At 39.8% G+C, this 16,988-nt stretch overlaps 1 protein-coding gene across 1 annotated transcript in view; it reads left to right on the top strand.

The window, feature by feature from the left end:
- Nucleotides 1-2,617: 2,617 nt before the first annotated feature.
- Nucleotides 2,618-16,988, top strand: part of GLRA3 (glycine receptor alpha 3) — a 145,243-nt gene continuing 130,872 nt past the window's right edge. Inside the window, exon 1 of the mRNA XM_018566521.1 lies at nucleotides 2,618-2,802. Within this exon, the coding sequence (XP_018422023.1) occupies nucleotides 2,732-2,802 (71 nt within the window). The 5' untranslated portion in view covers nucleotides 2,618-2,731. The remainder of the gene's footprint in view (nucleotides 2,803-16,988) is intronic.

Below are 16,988 nucleotides of genomic sequence, written 5' to 3'. Positions count from 1 at the left end.
CATCCTGCCTGGCTGTTAACCCTTCATCTCCGCAATCCACTGAAACTATTCGGACTTCCATTGTGTTACACCTGAACTGCAAGTATTTATAACTTGTCTACTTTTATTTTGCTCATCGTGATTCAACAGAAGTGAAGTAACTTCCCAGTATACTTGTGGTTAATACCGTGAACTTCCAATTATACCTATTATGTATAAGCCAATGCTCCTGGTCAACCCCTACTGCTACGGTAATTAAACTTACTTACCTTCTCACATCCTAAGCTGAGATCCATTAATGTAAGACTTCCCTCGCTGAGTGTTACACCCTGGTGAGACCGCTCGCAGCCCTGGTGAGACCGCACGCAGTCCTGGTGAGAACTGTACAGCCCGGGTGGGAGCGCACGGCCATGGTGAGAACCGTACAGTCCTGGTGAGACCGCACGGCCATGGTGAGACCGTACAGCCATGGTGAGACCCGCATGCATCTCTGGCAAGACCCTCACGCAGTCCTGGTGAGACAGTGCACAGCCCTGATGAAACCCTCACGCAGCCCTGGTGAGACAGTGCAAAACCATGTTGAGACCCGGCACAGCCCTGGTGAGACCACACAGCCATGGTGGGACTCATACAGCCACGGTCAGACCCCGCACAGCCTTCTGTGCTCCCACACAGCCTCATGAGACCCTGCACAGTCCTAGTCAGCCCCCAATCAGCTTCCTGAGACACTGCATAGCCCTCGTCAGACCACGCACAGCCACATGAGATGCTGCATAGCCCTGGTGAGCAACACAGTGTATGTAGCTTCATATTATTCTGTATTGCTGTATAATGTATTGATGGGATGTGTAGTCCTCTATTGCCCGTGGCATACTGCATTACTGTACAATGGATTGCTGGAATTTGTAGTCCTTTATAGCTGGTGGTATTCTACAATGCTGTATAATGGATTTCTGGGTTTTTAGTTTTTTCTAGCTGGTGGTATTCTGCATTGCTGTATACTATATTGCTGGGATTTGTAGTCCTCTATAGCTTGTGGTATTCTGCATTGATGTACAATGTATTGCTGGGATTGGTAGTCCTCTATAGCTTGTGTATTCTGCATTGTTGTACAATGTATTGCTGAGATTTGTAGTCATCACTACTTGGTGGCATTCTGAATTGCTGTATAATGTACTGCTGGGATTTGTAGTACAGCTGGAGTCAGTGGAAAAACTACCAGGGTAGCAGCATTTGCATAATCTTCCCAATACTGGGAGCTGGTGTGGTACACTGCCGTCTATAAGCATGCCATCTGATGACTTTGGGTCACAGGTACTGTAATACAGTAAATATACTCATGTGGTCCAAAAGAGAAGTCAAACCAAAAAAAGGGGTTGGCTTTATTCCTTTTTTTAGGGCCTGTTCAAACTAGCCCACTCGCTAAAATGCTCTTTATGAGCAGGCTAGTGCATTCTGACAGGTCCGGTGGATGTGCACAGTAGACTGTAGTCCATTGCATGTTTTTTACAGTGCACCACACTGACTGTCACACTATTGTGATGTGAACGGGATACACATAAAACAATTGTTTTCTATGTGCCCCAGCAGTGACAGTTGCTGAAAAACTCCAGTCGCTGCATATACTGTAAATGGGCACTAAATAAAATCCGGAAATTGTCAAATTATGAACTGTTCACAACTATCATACTGTACAGAGAAAACAAACTAACTCTGAAATACTAGATTGGAGGCATAAATATAACATGTAATGTCCTTATTCTTCAAGCAAGCACATTCCTTAACTGGATGTCAGTCACACAGAAATCTGGTAAGCAATAGGCTTTGTGTCTCAGTCCTGCAGACACTGCTGATCCTGCCACTGTGTGACAGGCTGCAGTGATGAAGCCATTACATTAGAGGGAAAAACGAAAGGTCCCCCCTCCCTTTTGCTCCCTACTGGCCACCCTGCTTTGTGATCACAGAAAAAAAACACATAACCTAAGCAAGAGATCAAGAGGACCTTCCAGCCTGGCTCTCTCTGTTATATGAGACACATAAATCAAATCTGCATTTAGAGGGTGACAGGTTCAAGGTAAAGAAAAAAAAATGTATAGATAGGAGAATATGTGCAACAATTTTCAAATAGCCTTTCTGCAATAGTGAAGCAGTCACATAAACAAATGTATACCTTTCTTGCACTGAAAAGCTTAATTATAGATTTATTGCAGGGTCAATAACATCTTGTAGGAAATAGGGAGTACATCACGATCCATGGACAGGAACTTTAATGCTGCATTCTATTACTAGGACCCACGTGTATTGACAGGATGAAAGGGGTTACTACTGCCTTTTATTCCTCCATCAAATATAATCCTTTTCTCATTGGATGTTGCCAAGACGCCTGCATCCATCCTCTGATCCGTGGTCCAGCCTCCAGCCAAAGCTCAGACACATTTCAGTGTATAGGAATACTGCTGCTCGGAGTGGACTCTGCACATCTGCCTGCTTTTCATTCACAATGTTGTTGTTTTTTTTCATTTTGCTGAGGATTTGATACCATTTATCATGCATGCAAGAGAAGCACCTGACACTAAACATTTCCTGTAGATGAGTGCCGGAGTCAGGCTTCATTGTGCTGTTCGGGATTACCGGGAGCTTGCATTGTGAAGCTGTCCATGGTGCTGAATTAAGTGCCCTGCTGATTTGTACTACCTGCTCCACTCATCTGTCACTTTGATGATTTTCATTTCACAGCCCATCACAACCAAACATGGCAAGGATAAGATGTATCCTAACTGCTGTTTCGGGTTTTTACTTCTGGGAAGCTGCACTTTTACTAAGGTATGTGTTATGATCATGTTATGCCTTAAAACCGTTTACGTGCACATTCATAATCGCGCTCCTGCAGCTGCATTTTCATTCTGTGCAACCTGTAGTCATCATCATGAGCTTATATAAATGTATACAGCAATGCAATGTGTACTTTCCTCTATAGGAGGAACCAGTACATAATATGTTATTCATTTATGTATTTATTTATCTTTGTTTGATTAAAAACTATAATGGTGTCAGATATTAATATCCATGTCATTTGTGATTAAGAGCATAATAAGATACAAGTTTAAGCAAATTGGTCAGATTTAAAGTTTGTTGTGGTATTTGTTCTATACAATGTACTATTGTGTTTCACAATAAATTTCAATGTTTCTGCAGCAATTCAGGTAGTGTTAATGTAGTCATTTGAAATCTCTGCTTCTCTGCTCTCCATCCCTGTTCTTTCTTTCTTTCTTTCTTTCTTTCTTTCTTTCTTTCTTTCTTTCTTTCTTTCTTTCTTTCTTTCTTTCTTTCTTTCTCCCTCTCTACCACTTCCTTTCTCCTTTACACACACACACACACACATACCGACATACACACACCGACACACACACATACCAACACACAGTCTCATTTACTCTTGGTGGTAGTAAGAGCAGTAATAGCAACACTTTAATGGACATCAATAAGGTATGGAATGAAGTCTCATCAGGGTGTAAAGGAAAATGGCTATCTAGATTGATATTTCCTTGATTTACGTTTGCCTCGAAAATAGTCCATGCAGGACAGTATTAAATCAATATCTTGGCCATGATTAAAAGGGCACTTAGCTAAACATTTTTTTTTCAAAGCTAGCTATCCAATTGAGTTTAATTAGAGTGGATCACTTCTGTATGATTGACAAGCTGTAAAGCTTGGTGTACTTTGAGAGGAGTACATTGAGTATGTTATATCTTATCATTCTAGACAATATTGTTTTAATCACATGAGAGATTTATTATGTATATTATGTGTATTTTTGAAACTGTGTGTAACAAAACATTTTGTCATGCAAGTCATATATAGTACATAGTATAAAAAAAACTAAACCTCTAATGACCTGTACTTTAATCTTAAAAGAGATTTTCAATGCAGAGTTCTTAATTTCTATTTTCCAGTGATACTTATGAATAATTAATGGGCAATGAGTTATGGTCCCTGGGGCTTTATAATCTAATTCCCTACCAGGAGTAAACTGGTAACACAGATTGTTCAAGGTCACAAAGAAATTTTACTCTGAAGCTACACTTTTTACTCCTTAATTCCTGAAACCATCCATGGCGTGCATTGCTATTGATTTTGTATATGTCAAAGGCTACATTCTTCAAGAATTAATTTTTCAATTAAAAATCAAATCTATATTTCCATTGCATTTAATAGCTTCTTTTGAAGTGATACTGTCTTTGTATTAAATAATATAGACATCAAAGCATCTAACTCTTTATTTTTCAGTTGTTCATTTGCTGATATGTTTCTTATTTACGTAAAAAATGTGATAAAGGAACTTGACAGTATGAAGCTGGTGCTGTAAAGTTTAAGCTACATGATTTCGATTTCACATTTACATTTTTTTTAACATCCCCATACATGTTAGAGCTTTTACTACAATAGGTTATGACAAATGTAAATCAGCAGTCATAGTTAAGAGCTAAGACACAGAACATTTATAATGTTGTGAATTCTGCAAAAACCATTAAATCTTGGGGTTTTTGTGTTTTTTTTCACAATATCTTAATTAACCTTATGTCTAACAATGACATATTTATCTAAGCATGGGCCATTTTCTGTACTACATTTTGGCACTTGTGGTCTAAAACTAATTTTAGACACTAAAACATACCAAGCCACCAAAGAGCAAGGTTCTATTCATAGTTGTAAAGCTATCACCAAGAATACTTTATTGGAGGCAATGATACCGAACAAACATAATGGTTGCAGGGGGCTACTTTCATATTAATTTTGGATTTAAATATGAAAGTGATGACATCTTCAAACTGGATAAGTCAAGGCAGTGTTTTCTCAAAGAGTGAAATAGGTGCACCATTGCTCCATGTTGGGCCAGTGGAAATATAAACTATTTTTAGAAGTTTGGAATTAAAATAAAACTGGACCCTTCTTATTTATTACTGAGTACTGATTTATGGATGATCACAGGTCTTTGTTGTTACCTGTCCTTCAGCTAGCTGTGCACGTTAAAGACATGTCAAACATAATTCACCTGTAATGTTTTTGGAATACTGCATCTTGTGCATGACTAGAATATAATGAGTTTTCAAGCTTAAAGCTGCATCAAATACAGTATCATATAGCATCCAATTAAAAAATCAGTGATCTGACTACAGTAGGCTAAACCTGATTGATCTTTACGGTTTCTTGCACTTTGGATACCTTTTCTGCTTTCTCCATTGTGTTGTTTTGTGTGTGTGTTGTGTGTGTGTGTGTGTATATGAGCCTTCAAACAAATGAGGCATACAAGAATATATCTACACACAAAAAAAGCAATAAAGACAAAAAGAGTCCCAGGAAAAAACAAAAGGAAACAATGGTGATTGTGCAAGAAAATTCCTCAGATGATTCGCAGCCAATCTGCATGAAACTCTCAGGTAAGGATAATCACACAATGCAGGCAGACCTTCACCTCCACCCAGTGAGTGATAACAAGTGAGTGCTCACCTGGGGAGGTAGACCCACAGAGCTAGGTCAAATGCGCTTTTTCCCTTCTTAATGAGGGAGGGAAGCCCATGCACAGAAAAGGCGATAAGGTCTCCTCAGATCACAGCATAAATCCATGAGGAAAGAGAAAAAGGACAAGGACATAGTGCATAACATCCAATAAAATACAATTTATTAAATTAAAAATGCGTACTCACAATGGTGTAAACACTACAGGCATTGTGTATTGCTGGATCAAACCAGCAAGGCAAATGGAAGCAAAGCGTTGAAAAAAACCTGTTCGTCCGGCTCAGCTCAGTGCAGTGACATCAGAAGCTCTGCCCTACGTACGTTACATCAAAACATGTGACTTCATCAGACCCCTGATGAAGTCACGTGTTTTGATGTAACGTACGTAGGGCAATAAAGCAATAAAGACAAAAAGAGTCCCAGGAAAAAACCAAAAGGAAACAATGGTGATTGTGCAAGAAAATGCCTCAGATGATTCACAGCCAATTTGCATGTAACTCTCAGGTAAGGATAATCACACAATGCAGGCACACCTTCACCTCCACCCAGTGAGTGAACAGGTTTTTTTCAAGTCAGGAACATGAATGGGTAAGCAGCACATTGGGCGGGAACTTTTTATTTAATCTATTTAACTTTAGTAAAAGTCCCTTTATTGAGTCAGAGGAATATTGAAATATACTCTATCAGGTATTATTTCTGCTTGTTGAAAATGTAAACATGATGCAAAGGCAATTATAAAACTATTGCAAGCTGTCACAGAAATTGTATAGCTGGGTGCAACGTACTGAGGAACAACAGTCATAGATGCAAAAATAATGCAAAACTCTTGATGTCCACAAAATAGGTCCCTTATTAAGTTTACACTTGCCTTTATAAATCTCCCACTATGTTATTATTGGCTTGCAGCACAAAACTGTTTTTCATATTTATTTTTCATTTTTTAAAATACATATTATTAACAAATACGATTTAAATGCGGTAATTTCCTAAGGTCTTTATATGTATTAAAACTACACAGTTTAATGACTAACAGATAATTATCTATATATTCGAATTATATCAGGTTTGAAAGCATCAGAATGTTTTATTTAACTTTGAATTAAAACATTTTAAAATGATGATGCTCAACATTATCTCAGACGTTAACCCTGTTTAATGAATTAACTACTCAAGTGGTTAATTTTACCATTGTCCCAGGACTCATGCACCCAACTCCATGGAATCCAGAGAGAATTACCAGTAGATGAGGGAATTCCAGGAAATCCCCCACCTTGTCATGCATGATATCATAAGTGAGTGGGCACTCTTCAGGATTTTCTGCCAATGTTTTTTGATTGTTTAAGATGTTTCTGATGCTGATGATTGTTCTAAACTATTTTAACAGTAGGAAATATTTTTGTGAACCAGGAAAGGTATATCAAGGACCTATTTACTAGTTAAGTGATGGGGAGCATGGAGTAAAGAACCTGAGGAAAAAAAAAAACAAGTCATATCACTCCCTTTTTTCCCACAGTGCGAATCGGATCAAAAACACTAGTGAAAAAGAAAACGGGACTTTAGGTAAGGGGGTTCATCTTAGGCCAGAGCTATGCCGTCTTAGAAAAAGTGTCAACGGTGGGGATATATAGGTGAGAACTGTCAAACATAGTGACGTGATGAGGCGAGGTGAAGTCCTCCGTCTGTCCCATCCGTATGGTGAAGTAATGTAGGCGATACACAAGCCAGAACTAGGGGTACCCAACAGCGGGCACAAACTTCCACTTCAAAATGACGAGGCAGATAAAAAGAAAACCACGAAAAATAAACAAGACGTGTTGCACCCTCTAACACGTTACATCGCCGGCCAAGAGCCACAGAGACAAGCCGCCTCGTTCAGGGTCGGGGATCCGACTTCAGATCATCATTTTTCACGGCGGTCTCGGTGGATTCAGGTGGGCTCTCCCAGTGTGGAGGTTGGAGGTGGAGAGGATCGTCGTTATTGCTTGCTTCCAGAGTGGGAACGTTGATCAGAGCCCGCCACATCAGCCGGTTCCAGAAACTGTAAGGCATCTTGAGGCGATGTAAAAGTGTGACGAGTCCCGTCCCCTGATTGGATACTCAGAGTCGCCGGGTAGATCAGGGAGAAACGCAGTTTGCTTTGGTATAGCATCTTGCAGATCTCGGAGAAAGCCTTCCGCTTGCGGCTTACTTCAGCTGAATAGTCAGCAAAGAGAAGGATGTTGTGGCCGTCAAAACGAAAGTTCGATCCATTGCGATAAGCCTTGAGGATGTCTACTTTATCCACATATGACAGGTATTTCACTATTAGGGGGCGTGGGCGTGAGTACTTCTGCTGCTGCGACCCCAAGCGATGTGCCCTTTCCACAGTGCAAGCACGGGTAAGTCCCAGCGCTTCTGGTAGGAGATGTGAGCAGAGATTTGATAAGTCGGCTGGTAGGTAGGACTCAGGCAGACCTACTATACGTAAGTTGTTCCTCCTAGATCGGTTCTCCAGATCCTCCAACTTGGCAGTGACCGTTTGATGATGTTTGGCAATGGTCTGTAGGCGAGCTTTGGTGGATGCCAGCTCGTCTTCCAAGAGGGAAACTCTGTTTTCCACCTCCGTGATGCGGTGAGCTTGTGCCAGGAGCTCATAATGGAGCGACTGAATGCCCTTACTGACAGCCGAGTCGACCGCGGCCTGTACCGAGGCCTGTATGGTAGGCTTCAATAACCTGGCTACCGCTGCGGCTATCTTCGCAGAGTCGACGGATGTTTCAGGGTCCGATATAGATTCGGCATCTAGGTCCGTTAGTGAGGCCGGTTGAGAGACCTCCATGGCTTCCGCCAGATTGCGCGCGCTCGTTTTCCCAGGACGGGATTCCGATCTCGGCGGAGCGCGAGATCTGTCAACAAATCTGTCCATGGACAGAGACCGGGTGTGAAGGCTATTTGGGTCTTGCGTGACCGCTCGGTGGCAGCTCTGGCCGATATAAAATGCAGATTTAGTCGCCCCGTAAGCCCGGAGCTCCTCACATACGTGACTTGCTCTGCAGGCGCCGGAACCGGAAGTCGTTGTGATCAATTTAAAAAAAGCAAACTAGCATAGCAGATAGCAGATAGCAAAAGAATAGCAAAAATACATTCACTGATGATAAAGCATCCATTCTGAATTTTTTTATAGGCACTGTAAGTGTATTATTATTATAATACAGGATTTATATAGCGCCAACAATTTGCTCAGCCCTTTACAAAAGAGTGGAGACAGTACAGTTACAATACAATTTACAATACAATACAGTTTCAGGACAATAGGGTTGGGAGGGCCCTGCTCGTGAGAGCTTACAATCTAGTAGGAGGGGCAAGTGATACAAAAGGTAATAATTGTTTGGACTGAATTATTGGAGGAAGTAAAAAGCAGTGTATGGGTGTGTGTTTTTTTATTTTTATGTTTGATCTTCTGTATGCGTGCATGTAGAAATTATTATTTCTGCAGAATGATAAGCAGCTGTTTTGAAAGGATGTAGAAGTTGTAGAACAGCTGGAGCAGTTATAATAACAGTAGTAGTACAATTAGCTGTACAGTTATTGTTATATTACCTTACATATCAATACTAGTAGTGAACAACTGATTTTGATGCTTGTAATAGAAGTGGTTAATGTCACTAACACATTAGGATTAATAGGAACACAGTTTTCGTGTTTTATCTGTACTGATTATGACTGGGCTTCTATGAGGCTATATTTTATTTCAGTGTTTCTTTTCTATTTTAAAAACTTACATTGATACCAAAGTGCAAAAATTGCAAAACAAAACCCATAGTAAATGAAGAAAAATCTTATGCTACACATGGAGGAATATATGATTACAGTATGGAAACAAGATGTTGTTCAGCAAGGTATTTGAAATATATTTATAATTTGTAGGTTCTTTTCCTGAGTATTTTTGCAGTTCTTTATAAGAACCAGTTAAAAGAACTATAAATGTATTCTGTATAAGAACCAATACATTATTATTTCTGCATGTTCTGCATGTTCAGCTGACCCGAAGTGCAGACGTAGTTTGGCTGAGCTGAAGCTCCGGCAGCTCACTCACTGCCTTTTGCCCCTATTCCTATAGGGGCTGAATGGCAGTAAGTGAATAGCCGCATGCCGCCGAGCGGCTCGACTATTCTGCTCGGTACCTCTGAGGTAGCGAGTAGAATAATAGAAAAAGTTAAATGAATGAAAAAAAAATTTGAAAAATTATTTAAAAATGTAAAACAAAATAGGAAAATTAAAAAATATATATTTTAAAGGAAAAAAAATAATGAAAAAATAAATGACGCAACGCTGCCCCGACCGCACATGACGCCGCTTAATGTCAAATCTGACAGATCCCAGAAAAATAACAACAATTGGGTAGAGCTAGCGCAGACATCACCACTAGCTCCACCTAACTGTTTCCTATTGGCCGGCACCTGCCAGAGTCTTCTAGCAGGTCCCGGCCAATGAATAACAACTGGGTGGAGCCGGCCATGTTATTGTTTAATGACAGATCAGCATTCCCAGGTCATTTGGGGATGCTGAACTGTCATTACAACTGGGCAGAGTCAGCCATGAGATCAGAGCTCAGGCGGCCAAAGCGAGCCAAAAGATCAGGCAAAGCTATGGCTGGATACTTCGGCTCCATAGTGAATAACCCTAAGTGTCCTGGGCAGGGACTTAATAAATCATGGGTGCTCATAGCAAAATTTTGATGAGACCTCCAGAAGACCCCTCTCTGTGCAACCTGGCATTGTCATCTTGAACAACAGTATGTTTATCTTAACATAAGTTATTTCCTAAACTATGGACAGGTAGCAGGAGAGCTGTCAGCATAGTCAGCACAATTCTAGGGACCACTGCTGTGGATATGTTGCCAAGAAAGAGCAGAAGTGCAGATAATTTACTTTGAACCTTAATTGTCCAACTAACTGCACTGTCCTCAGTTGCTCATCTGTCTTTTTCTGCATGAGCTGATCTTTTTTTGAAGTATGAGATTCAAGGGCTTTGATCTAGATTGTAAACCCATCCATGACTTTCATAACCACAGCAAGCCAGTGCTGAATGTTGTGGTTTAGTAGTCAATAAAAAATAGACTTGAAGTGGAAATAATAATGGCCAAAATGTTTTTTTTTAAAATAATATAACATATGTTTTAGTGCTCGTGCCCACATATACTTTATGGACAATACAAACACCTTTAATTTGTAGGCTTTTTTTTCAGAATAACAAACCTCAACTTATCAGTTTTTAGCTGAGGTGGCACTCTGGTATTACAGCCTCGATGTTAGGCATAAGGGAATAATATCAGAGTGCTGGACACATGACCAGAAGGTAATAGCCAATAAATCTACTGGTCAATGGAGGGAAAGCAAAGCAGTGCTACAACTAGCAACACCAAGATCCCCAAAACTCTCCCTATGTGTCTTTGGGACTGAAGAATTTACAGAGGATTAAAGTTGTCACCTGCCACCTCTCCAACCCCTAATAATACAGTACTGGAGCTTATCTTCAAATGCACACAGATTTTCTATGTTTAATTTGCCTCCCAACTGGGCCACCTTCCATTTCCTTAGCAACTGCTATAGATATGCCACTGCTCCTGGGGTGAATAGGGTTTATGACAAAGCAATCGCACAGTTTTCCCAGTATATGTTATGCCATCTAGTCACATTTTCCATGTAAGTATTTTGGATTTTTATAGCCTCTGTGATTTATTACTTTTTTCCCTAACATATAACTACACTAATTTTGCAAGCCATGCTAGAATCTACTACATTGCTTGCAACAAATCTAATAGTGTTTGGACAGCATTTATCATTCTGTTTAGTAATTAGATTTTTTATGTTTAATTAGTTAATTCTGTATGCACAAACAAAACATTCAAGCATTCAGGGGAATAGGTATCATTTAACATAGCTTATGGCTGGGTAATATGTTGTAATGGCAAACAAATCAAAAATCAGCTACAAAGATATCATGTCACAGATAGTCCATTAGGAAACACATAGAATACAACTACATACATACTTTTGACAGCATACTTGGTAACAAACCAAGAGGGGCACAATCCACAGTCATGAGATTAAGACCAAAGACCATTTTCTTACTTCTTTTTTACAACCTTACCTTCTTATTTGTATGCATCTGTGCTTAGCTCTTGTTTTTTTTCAGATTTTGCTGTTTTGCTACCCGTAAGTGCAGAGCCGTGAGCTCTTTTTGTAAAACCCAAACGAAAACTACACAGAGATCTTCTGAAGTGTTGCTTTTTCATGCCATAAATATCCACTGCAGAGTTTACATTTTCTTTCAAGTGCAAGGACAAAAATACGCTCTTCTGGCTTGACAAAGGTTTGGAAAGGACCTGAATTACAGATATTTAAATGTAAAGAGTGATTTTTTTCTTCACGTTCAAAGATGCTGTAAAATCTGTAGTTGATATTTATGGAATAAAAGAGTTGTAATCCAGAAGGCCTCTGTGCACATCTCCTCTGCATGCTATGGGTGTTGTGATGTGCCCATGGGTCAGAATCCTAGTATGAAGTGTGAATATTAATTACAGGTGAGTAGTTTTCTTTGGAAACATTAGCTCTGTTTGTAAGGAATGGCTGTAGAGGGTACACTAACTTTTTGCAACTGTAAGTCCATACAGTTCAAGTATGATGTGTTTAAAGCTGAATTCCAGTAAAAAAAAACATTTTCTACATGAGAAAAAACTTGAAATAAGTTTCTATTTCTGTCACATTTGTTTGCTGCCCTTGACTCTGTTAGGGAGATTTCAACTTACCTCGCTAATAGCCTTTGACAACAGCACAAGAAGTTAAGGGGTTAGTTGGCATGGGGACATACAGACATCAATAATGATTATTTGTCAGAGGTTCTATCTCTTCCTTTTTTTACTGAAAAAAATATTTTGTTGCAACATATGTTTCGACCAGTGAGATTTCCCATCACTTCCTGTCCAGTAAGAAAATATCTCAAATGTGGTGTCAGACATCACAAAACCTAAGGTATAAGAATGAAGCACCAGACTGTGTGTAACCAGATGTACAATACGGGTTTTTTTTCCTCTATAGTGAAACACCAGTGCATTGGGGTTTTTTGCCACAGTTCACTTGCAGACTTACCCTGGTTCTGCAGGCATGCAGGGCTGTGCTGTTGCTTGTAGTCCTCCAGGCATGTGCTCTGAACCTGACTCGCTCTTGCACCAGTCTGGCAGCTTTAGGTGTCGGCCGACCTTTCCTGCTGCTTCTTATGCAGCTTCTTGGCCAATCAGTGCAGTCTGCTTGTGGCCAATCCTGTGGATCCTCCCTCGTGCTGACTCTATTTAAACCTAGGACAGCGAACAGCATGCGGCCCGAGCAACGCTTTCCTAAGCTAGATGCCGAGCCCATATTTGTGATTCAACCTGAATGCCTTGAGGTTTATCCCTGTCCTGACTGTTGGCTTGTCCCTGGAAATCCCAGTCTTCAGTCTGTCCATATCCTTTGGATATTTCCTGGACATCCCAGTCTTCAGTCTGTCCCTATCCTTTGGATTGTCCCTGGAAGCCCTGATCCTCCGTCTGCCCCTGACTTTTGTTTTGTCTGTTGTATGTGTGTCTGCAACCTGTCCAGAACTGTGGCTTTGTTAACCATTTTTGGCTGTTAGGTGAGTTGGGTTGGGTCGTCTTGTGAGCAAACTCTCAATCTTAAATTGGAAGCACAAGCTTCCACAACACATTGCACAAGCATTGTAACACATTGGATGCTGACTGGCTAATAGTGCTGCCTTTCTCTATTTAGTGCTGCTATACTGATGATTATGGGAAGTCAATATGCAGGTAATTATACTAGCTTAATTTAAAAATCTGTGCATTTTATAAACTAATATACACTGAGTGGCCAGATTATTATGACCACCTGACGTTTGTAGGCAAATTAGCTATAATTAGCTATCATTTCGCGCTGAAAATTGCTAGAGGGCCAGATCATTATAAATAGGGAAGCAGGTTGTTTACCACGACAGTAGAAGCGATTTTTTTCTGGAGATCTGGGTAAACAATGGGTTTTAACAGCCTTTGAACGTGGGCGCTCAAAGCCATGGAGCGAGTATCAGCAAAACAGCAGAATTCATTAAATGTTCAAGAGCAGCTGCTGTTAAAGTGTTTAAGGACTGGACTGTCAGCCGAAAATCTGGGTCTGAACGTGCGAATTGTGGCCTTCAGCGACTAGTCAATGTTAGGGCAGAACAGAGAGTGGCAAGACTGGTACAAGACAACAGAAGGGCAACACTGTAGTGTCAGATTCCTCGCATCACCTTTCAACATCTCATGGAGTCACGTGGCGGCCCAACAAAGTCATCTCGTGGAGTCATCTCGTGATCCAACAAAGTACTGATGGGGTGGTCATAACAATCTGGCCACTCAGTGTATAACTTTTCTATATAGCTTTTTTCCTATCTGGTGTTCAGCTTTAAGTAGTAAATAGCCCTTTAAAATGTCAGATACATTTTATTTTTCTTAAGAGGAGAATGTAATGACACAAATTAACATTTCATGATCAAGGCTGGTATAAGCCAGATTTAACATGTCTCTGTTTGGAGGCAGTGAAGTGTGATAACAATTATCCTCTACAGCTATTCAAGAGAATGATAATGATTATTGATCCATAGAGAACGTACATCTCCCCAGTCCATCACAATGTAAAATCAAATCGGCATGTAACATGGATATTGTGCAGTTCAGGGAGAAAAATGGTGTTAAGCATGCCATATACAATTAAATAATACATTTCAAGTTATATGTATTGCAGCAAGGCAAATAATTCTTTATAGTAAGAAATTGTGGATTACATGGTGCTTTTACAATACATAGGTGGTACAGTTACTGCAAAGCAAGTAGATCCAAGGTTTTTTAGGTTGTTTATTATTCACAATAATATATTATTACAATATTTAAATGAGGACTCAACTCAAGCATTAGGGTGGCTGGGAGACACAATATGTAAACATTCCCTTTTTTGGAAGATTTCCACATTGATTTCTCAAGCATTCTGAACGGGCAACGGAGAATAAATGCTGCATTGACTAATAAATAGACATGTAAGTTTTATTTCATTCTGAATGCAAATTTGAATGAAGTTTCGTGAAGTTGGATATTTGGATGCATCCGAATGCTCAAATTCCAATGAGGCTGAATGCAAATGAATCCAAATGTTTTTGTAACAAAATTTTGGTTTCATCCAAATTTCGTTCAAAATTAAAGTAAATTGGACACGTGACTGTTTTATGGCCAATCAGAAAACCCCTTCCGAAACTAAAAAGAAATTCTAAAAGATCAGAATCCCAATAAATGAAATGGTGTACGGACCTGAAACCTAAAAGAATGAAAAATTCAAAACAAAGTAAATGTTTTGCCGGCTTACATGTTTACTACTAAAGGTGATTGGTTAAGCAATATTACACGTGTATATTTCTGTGCCCACCACATAAAATACTTGAGTGTTTTTTTACCTAACTGCCTAACTGAAGTATCTCTAATACTAAAGCTCCATTCACACATATGCATTTTTTGTTGTTGCGAATGCAGTGTGTGAAATGCACGTTGTGCATATTAGGTGCACTCTGTGGGCTTCATATTTGCCTGGTTATATGCCATTCACATTGCAGTAACACCCCTAGATTGTGCTGATAAGCATTTGAGTCATTCGAGTTAAAGTTGTCACTGTCATCTTGGGGCGGAAGCTTTATATATGGTCTCCTATGTGTGCTTTATATATTTGTTAAATTATTTCTCTGTAAATTGTGTTTATCTATGAACTGCAACAAAGATGGAGCTAATGGACTTTTTATGCACCACACTGGCAAAACACTGAACACATACACATGTAAACAGGGTCTAAAGAAACTCCTAACACATTACCCTCCCTCTGCCTGAACTCTTAATGCTTAACCCTAAGTTATGTATGGGCAAAAAGGAAAATTACATATGTCATAGAGCACTCACATGCAGCTGCAGAGTTTTCAGCGATTAGTATGTGTTGTCACTCTGTGCAGAAAAACCTTGGATGTTGATCCTGATGGAAAACCCAGCCTGGATGACACTTGTTTTTACAGAGCAAAAACACTAAAAAATTGACTTTGAAATGGTAATCAGTGAAGTGATGTGCAGCTACTGCAACTATGTACACACCTCCACAAAACTAGTCAGGAACCTCAAAGCAGTATTACTAGCCAACTGAGGTTTTAGGTGGTGCATTTGGGTTTGAGAAAGCAAATCATCTTCAAATTGGACTTTTACATAAGGTAGTAATCCTTTTCTTGAACTGGAATATTCGAATTTAAATCTACTGTACTTTAATATTGGACCAATAACCCCCTAACATGTTTTAAAACCTAACTCTAACCCCCCCCCCAATAATTGCTACATTACTTCTTCACTGCAGAGAAGGAGGGTCGATCTTCTGATGTCCGCATCACTGCCTGGCATATGTTGACACTTCCTTTTGGCTTTCCAGTGCTGGTGCTCTCTCAGGCTACAGAAAACTGCACAGTGTGTCACAAAGCGGAACCTGCTTGGCACTGGCACAGACTGCAGCACTGGATCATCAATTTTCACTCATGGTAGTGGCACCCGCAAGGGATAGGGATGGAAGCATTATCTGAGTAGAAAAGATATTAAGCACGTATAAAAAAAAACTGGTTAATGAGTGAGTGTGGGAGGAAGAGAAACATGGCACAGGGAGAACTTTGCTCATAGATAGGCTTTAAACATCCTCCCTAAATTCATCTTCGCTTAAACCTAAAACCAAACCTCCTTTCCCTGACGACACTAACCTACCATAACCCTTACATTTACATGTGTGGATAGTAACAATAAAGAGCAATTGAACCTTGGAAACTGTGACCAAAAAAGGCAGGCAGAGGTTAAAGGACTAGTCATCAGTATTTCCTGTGGTCTGCTTGCAGCTAATCTTTCCTCATTGCTGACCTGCCAAGGCTTGTTCTGCACTGTGTCTCTGTGTGGAGGTGGCCATATTGTTAGAGGCAGAGCTGTATTTCCTCATGTGAGAGCCCCCATCAAGGAAAACAGCAAGCAGAAGTAAATGTAAAGGAGATTGCACAAAGATTGTACAGTTAAACTGTAAGCTGCATGGCCAGCTGAAGCCTTTGTTCTGTATACTCACCTAATCATACACAAGGTGCAACCATGCTGAATCCTCACAGAATCCTGCCCCCTAAAAATATAAATTTCATTAATTGATAAGGTTTTTAGTTACCATGCTTTTAGTTACCATTCTCAATAGTTCTTCTTTGAGATAAAAACAAAAATATTAGTCCAAGCTCGTCTGTAATTTAATAATATGACCATGCATAGTTAGGAATATTAGCTGGTTAAAGGAAGAATAAAGAAGAGTGTTACATCTAAATATAAAATAATAACAACATGGAGGTAAATAGTTATTGTGATTTTGCTCTTAAGCCTTTCAATGTACTGTGAAAGAAAATAC

This window comes from Nanorana parkeri, unplaced genomic scaffold, assembly GCF_000935625.1.
Source record: "Nanorana parkeri isolate BGI_ZX_2015 unplaced genomic scaffold, ASM93562v1 scaffold956, whole genome shotgun sequence".
Taxonomy (NCBI): domain Eukaryota; kingdom Metazoa; phylum Chordata; class Amphibia; order Anura; family Dicroglossidae; genus Nanorana; species Nanorana parkeri.
Note: the sequence above shows the minus strand (reverse complement) of the source record. Positions and strands in the feature narration are given on the sequence as shown.